This window comes from Sesamum indicum, unplaced genomic scaffold (genome assembly GCF_000512975.1).
Source record: "Sesamum indicum cultivar Zhongzhi No. 13 unplaced genomic scaffold, S_indicum_v1.0 scaffold00237, whole genome shotgun sequence".
NCBI lineage: Eukaryota > Viridiplantae > Streptophyta > Magnoliopsida > Lamiales > Pedaliaceae > Sesamum > Sesamum indicum.
Window position 1 is genome coordinate 56390 of NW_011628131.1, and position 6744 is coordinate 63133.

A 6744-nucleotide genomic window follows, 5' to 3' on the forward strand; every position below is an offset into this window, starting at 1 on the left:
AAATCTGAAACATAATACCTCTAAAAGATGCCTATGCTTACGGTTCACTACTCCATTTTGTTGTGGTGTATACACGAAACTCTTTTGATGAATGATCCCGGTGATATGAAAGAATTTTGACATTGCTCGTTGAGAAATTCCAGCCATTATCTGATCTCACCCACTTTATTCTCTTGTCAAATTGTGTCTGAACAAGATGCAAAATTTTTATAGGATATAGAGTCTCGTATCTCATTAGAAATGTCCAAGTTGCTCTACTAAAATCATCAACAATAGTGAGAATAAATTGACACCCAGAGATTGTGTGTTGCCTATAAGGTCCCCAAATATCGACATGGATAAGATCGAAGATGGAGTTGGAGCGAATGTTGCTGGAATGAAATGGTAATCTATGAAGTTTATCTAAGGGACAGATATTATAGATGACATTTTAAGAATCAGAGACCAGGGTAGTAGAAGAATATGCTTCATTCAGTTCTTGGACAAATGGCCTTGTCCGTTATACCAAACGTCATTATTACATGATATTGCTAAGATAGGCTGGAGTTACAACTAAAATGAACTAATGAAAGTTTATTAGGTTTATTTCCATCACAAGCAGTAGAGTCCAACACATGCGCATCTAGGAGTTGGTGCGAAGCAGGCCAACTTATCCCACAATTTCTTTAATTTGGTATAGTAATTTGTCACTGACATATTTCCTTGCAAGATGAATCTGATCTCACATTGTAATTGATAGATTGATGGACCATTGCTCTCTCCATATCAAGCTTCTAATTCCATCCACAAATCCCTTGTTGAACTCACATACATGAATGCCTCAACTATATCCTTTGAAATAGAATTTAGGATCCAAGTTGTCAACATGGAATGAATACGATTCTATTTCTTAAACTCCTCTGAAAGTTCGGCAGGTCGAACCAAGCTTCCATATATATAAATTCCAGCTTAAATATTCGCAGCAAGAGCTGCTATCCAGGTAGGATGGTCGGATGAATAAAGTTGTAAGTGTTAGAATATGTGACCTGAAAGCCAATTAGATTGGCATACTTGTAATCTATTATGCCGGTAACTTAATTTTATATAATATTATTCAGTGATTAAAATGAGTATTCTCTATTAGCATTTCATTTATTGTGCTCATTGCACATTTGCTTGCATTTCTTTCAAACATCACAACAAAGCCCACAGACCACTTTAACAACCGTAAAATAGTTGGACTGCGCATTGGATGGTGGTCATGAAACTAACTGTTTAAGGTTGGATCTGAAATGTTCCAAGTTGAGGACCGGCATTGAGTGTTCTATGAAGACTTGCACTAAGAGTTGCATTCAATTGATGAATGCCGTATTTCATCGACGACAGACGTGGGACGTCTATGCAACCTTAATAGGTTGATTGGCTAGGTGTCGAATCGACTAAACTGACTCGCGGGAATGGTTATATGGAAGCTCGGAGGCTTGGTCGGTATGACTTAGATCCCCGGCTTCGATAGTACAGGAGTAGTCCTCAGACATGAGGAATTACGCAGTCACGTGCATGCGATGACTGTATCTTAGATTTGTTCGAGAGGTGATCATCCCAAACATGGTCATCATAAGCCTTGTCCAGTACAGTCAAAGCAATGTAGTGAGAATATTGTCCCCTGTCAAAACGTGACAGAGGTATCTCCTATGCACTTGGAGATACGTTTACGCTCTATAAAGTTGTGGCCATTAATTGATCAAATAGGAAAAAGAGATTCCTATGTTGAGCAATTTGACGTAACACGATCTCATGTATTAAGCATAGACGCCTAGTCCAGGATGGGAACCGACACCCAATTCCATGCCCTAGACTAAGGCCGGCAGACGGTAGACAGAAGGACCGTACCCGTATGGACTCGAGAGTCTAAAAGTTCATATGGATATTCGCCTAGTCTCTAGTGTCATGGACTGTTGCTAGACCGCCACCCATAGTGATGGGCTTTCTTGATCAAGGGTTGATCGAGAATTACTAATTAAATTTGATTTATTTAATAATAGTGTTTAACACCAGCACAAGTTTAGTTGAAAGGTGAACCTAAAGAGTCACACACAAATCACTAAGAAGGAACGACGAATTAATTAGAAATTAATTCCATAAGTAATTGAATTACTTATTAATGAGAGGGGTCCATTGGATGGAGGAGCCCAAGAATAAATTAATAAGATTAATTTATTGGGCTTGCCCTTATTATTTAATAAGTTAGACTTAGTAATTAATAAAAGCTTATTGGACTCATATATTTAATCCGTATTAAATATATGATGGACTTAATTAAATTGGCTTTAGTTAAATTAGATTTAATTAAAATTATTGAGCCTTGTATTTTATTTAATAAATCGGCCAATGCAAAGACCATAACTAAGTTGGTGGAAAATCTTAAAAAAGGAAATTATTGACTAACAAATTCACTTTTGGAAAGTGCAATGTCAATCATCCTTTATTTGAAATAAAGGATTTTATTACCTTATGGATGACAGGATGAACCTAGACACATTCTAATACATCCACTCGGCTGCCCCTCTCCAATACACACTTGCTGTTTTTTTTTCTAATACATCCACTCGGCTGCCCCTCTCCAATACACACTTGCTGTTTTTTTTTTTCCAATTTCTTTTCTGCAAATTGAGTTGAGGGATCCCAGTTCTGGTGTGGTATGGATGTAACTTTAGAGGGCCTCTATGTTGAAGCCTTGCATGAACAAACCAAATGTAGGAGATTCGAAGTAAATCAAATCAAAGAGGTAAGTTTTGATTTATGATTTATGATTTATGTACCTCCATTTTTTGTTCTTTTACCATTAGCCCCGTTTAACTTTATTGGTATTGTGATAAACTATATCTTCAGAAACTTCAAGGGTACACCCCTTAGAAATATGGTTTTATTATGTTTCATTTTTATTCATGAATTTTCGCATTACCGCTTCCGCTTGCGCATTCTTGGGCCGATCCACTCGCATTTTTCGGTGTTTTCAGTAAGAGTCATATCTACCGTTGTTTGGTTTACAATTGCACTTTGATTCACCGAAGCAGTCTGAGTCTCCACAACATTCCCTTCCATTGCCTCTGAACCTCTGGGCGCCATTGAGGAATATAATAGAACAAGGTTTGTACATTGATGAGAGAAGTATGCAGAGATCATCAAAAGAAGGCTCTAATACCATGTTGAAAACTGTAATTGCAGTGAAAAAATTTGTTGAAGCCACGGAATGTTATGAGCAAAATTTCCTGTGTATTGATTGTATTCAATTATTCTCAGTAGTGAGCTCAAGGAAGCTCGACTTTAAAATAGGTCCAGAAACAGCGAGGAAAAAGGAATAATCAACTAACAACCTAACTAACCACAACTCAAGATGCACAATAGGCTAGGCTTGGCTAACCCAACCCAAGACCGTATTGAACCAATTAAAAAGGGGGTTGGTTTGACCTAGGCATGCTTGGGACCAAGCTGGTCCTTGGCCGGTCCTAGGAATCAATACATGGGACTAGCCCAACCCAGTGACTCGGGACCACCTGGCCTTGGACCGGGCTTATTGGGCCTTTTTTTAAAAAGATTATATATTCTTCACTATTATTTTTCTGTATATAAATTTTTATGTGATTTTACTTATTATTTATTTATTTCATAAGATAATTATACATTTAAGTAATTCTGTATAAGAACACTTCAATATCATAAAAAAATAAAACAAACACATGCGTACCAAATGCGGGATTGGTTTGGGCTTGGTCCTCAATCGGGCCGGTCCATGGACTGAACTTCGGTTTAAAAATGGACACAATTGAGGCACACTTAGAGCTCCAAGACTGCCCTAAGACCGACTATGAATAGTAGCGGGTCGGTCCTAGGGTGGACTTTTTCAGGCTGGTTCGTCTCGGTCTTGAACCGAACCAGCCCACTATACACCTTGAACCCCAACCAACTTGGACACCTGTCAAACGTAACAATTTTCAGCTGGACACATAAAAAATATATATGCATAAGAAAGTGGATTTTCACTTATCAAAGCTTGTTGTATGGATAGCGTGTTTTCCTCTTTCTTGAGCCTGGATTCCAGAGATGCTGGACTGCTGCTGCACTTTCATGACCATCACCATTATTTCCCACGAAACAGGATACAACTAATGATGAGAATATGTCTGAAATATCCAAAATACCCTTCATTAAGGGCATTTTAGTCTTTTGCCCTGGATCCGCGCCTTTAGTACCGGGCGGGTCGAAGCCGACCCGACCCGAATCTGGCCGTGCACTTGAAGACCCAGACAATGATGATCGTCCGATTTGAGATGTAAGCTAGCAGGATAAGGCCACGTGGCCCATTCAACAGTATCCAGCTAAGCCCTATAAATACCCCAAGACGCCACATTTCGTGGTAATTAATGCTAAACTAGTTCGACCTACACCCTTAATCGCATACTTTTTCCTCGATCATGCCCAACTTGAATGTCAGAGGATCGTTGTCGGGGATGTGCCCGACGAGCTCATTTTACTTATCTTATTCTCAGGATCCCAAATACTTGGTCTTGGTGGGGTTAGTCAACTGTAGTGAGGTCGCTCACTCCAGGTTGCTAATTCCGAGCAAGATCAACTACACATGCCAAGCTATTACTTCTTTCTTTTTTCTCCTTTTGATTACAATGAGAACGTAAATGACTTGGTAGAGTGTTGAGTTTTGGATTTTTATTCGAAATAGAAGCTATGATTTCACAGTAATTAGTTGAATGCTGCTAAATTTATGGGTCGTACAAATTTAGTTGTTCAAGGAAACTGTTAGGAGGCAGCTGTTTGAAAGCACAGAGCCGCATAGAGAGTCTAGAGAGCCAAGTGAGCCGAAACACCGAAGTAAGAGGCCAACAACATCGGAGCCCGGTTCTAGTAGTCATGTCTGAGCAAAAAAGAGGGAGCCCATAATATCATAAGCGGAGGTTGAAAGCGTGGGAAAGCAGATAGAGCTCCTAAGCAAATAGATTGATGAATTGAAGAAACGAGGGGAGATAGTGTCCCACAACAAGAATTCTCCATTCAGCAATGACATACTGATTCAGGTGGTCGAACCAGGATTTAGAGTGCCTGATTTGCAGATGTATGATAGTACGAAGGATCCACACGAGCATATTGCAGCGTTCGAGATGGTGATGAATTTATACGGACAGCCAGGTCCCATCATGGCAAAGTTGTTCACCACCACACTTTCAGGGAAGACACAAGAATGGTTTACCAGTTTGCCCCGAGAGAGTATTGAATCATATGAACAATTCGTGCAGAAATTTTCCTTTCATTTTGCGAGCAAGAAAAAACAGAAGAGGTCGGCAACCCACCTATTCAACATCCGTCAGAGGGAGGACGAGACCCTGAGGAACTTCATGGGGGGATTCAATAATGAAACGTTGGAGGTTCAAGAGCTAAGAATCAACATGATCGTGAGCATTCTGATACATGGTCTGAAGAACGGTGCATTTACATCTGCGCTCGCGCGCGATCCCCTGGGTGATGTGGAGCAGCTAATGGCTTTAGCTCAGAAATATATAGACGAGGAAGAAATGAACGCAATGAAGGATTTTGAGAGAAGAGAGCGCGAGCAAGCATACAGACAATCGCGAGACGTTAGAGAAGGCGGTGGAAGTAGGGCCAAGAATGACAGACCCAAAGAGCCGAAGTACCAGCCCAAATACCACAACTACACTCCATTGGCTATGTCGCGTGAAAAAATCTTGATGATGGTCGAAAATGCAGATGCGTTGAAGTGGCCAAGGCACACCAGGTATACCCCCTCTAAGAAAATTTTCTAACAAGTATTGCAGATTTCATTATGAAAGGGGACACAATATGGAGGAATTCTTTCAGCTAAAGGATGAGATAGAAAGGTTGGTGAGACAGGGGTATTTCCGAGATCAGGTCCCTGCCAATTGCAAGATCAACAAAGATGAAATAAGGAGGAGCAGGTCGAGGAGCCGGGATCGAAATCCTGGCCCTTCCAGAACGGATAAGGCCCCCGCTAGCAGAAGCAGTGCACCAACGAAGGGGGTGACATACACAATTGTTGGAGGGTCCAGCGCAGGAGATTCACAAAGAACGAGAAAGAGATGTGCCCGAACATTGGGGTTGAGCAGAGAAGGGGAGTTTGTATTGAAAGTAGAAGAAGAAGAAGCCATCTCCTTTGACAGTTCAGATAGACCAGCGGATAGTGGAGACATGAACGATCCGATGGTCATCAAGCTCGACATAGTGAATTTTACTGTTCACAAAGTACTGGTTGATAGCGGGAGCTCTGCGGATATCATTTTCAAGAGTATGGTCGATAAGATGGGTCTAGAGAATGCCCGTTTGGAACCTGTGAAGACTCCTCTGGTCGGTTTTGGAGGGAGTGAGGTAGCTTCGCTCGAAATGATCGAGCTGTCGGTGTCCATGGGTGAAGAGCCGAAATGAAAAACCCTGATGGTAAAATTTTTGGTAGTGGATACCCCATTTGCTTATAATGTTACTCTGGGCAGACTAGGTCTGAATTTATTTCGAGCAGTCATCTCGCCATATCACATGAAAATAAAATTCCCCACGGAGAATGGAATAGGAGAGGTGGCCTGCGACCAGAAGGAAGCTCAAAAAATGTTACAACTTGTCGCTGAAAGGAGAATCCAGTCAGAAGAAAAGAAAGATTGGGGAATACACCAAGCCGCGGCCATATGTAGCTAAACACATGAAACCCAGTCATGAGTGTAAGGC

At 40.9% G+C, this 6744-nt stretch overlaps 1 protein-coding gene across 1 annotated transcript; it reads left to right on the forward strand.

The window, feature by feature from the left end:
• Positions 1-5105: 5105 nt before the first annotated feature.
• On the forward strand, positions 5106-6450 carry LOC105179914. Its single transcript, XM_011103574.1, has 2 exons — positions 5106-5785; positions 5841-6450. The coding sequence occupies exons 1-2, from the start codon at positions 5106-5108 to the stop codon at positions 6448-6450; spliced, it is 1290 nt and encodes a 429-aa protein (XP_011101876.1).
• The last annotated feature ends 294 nt before the right edge of the window (positions 6451-6744 follow it).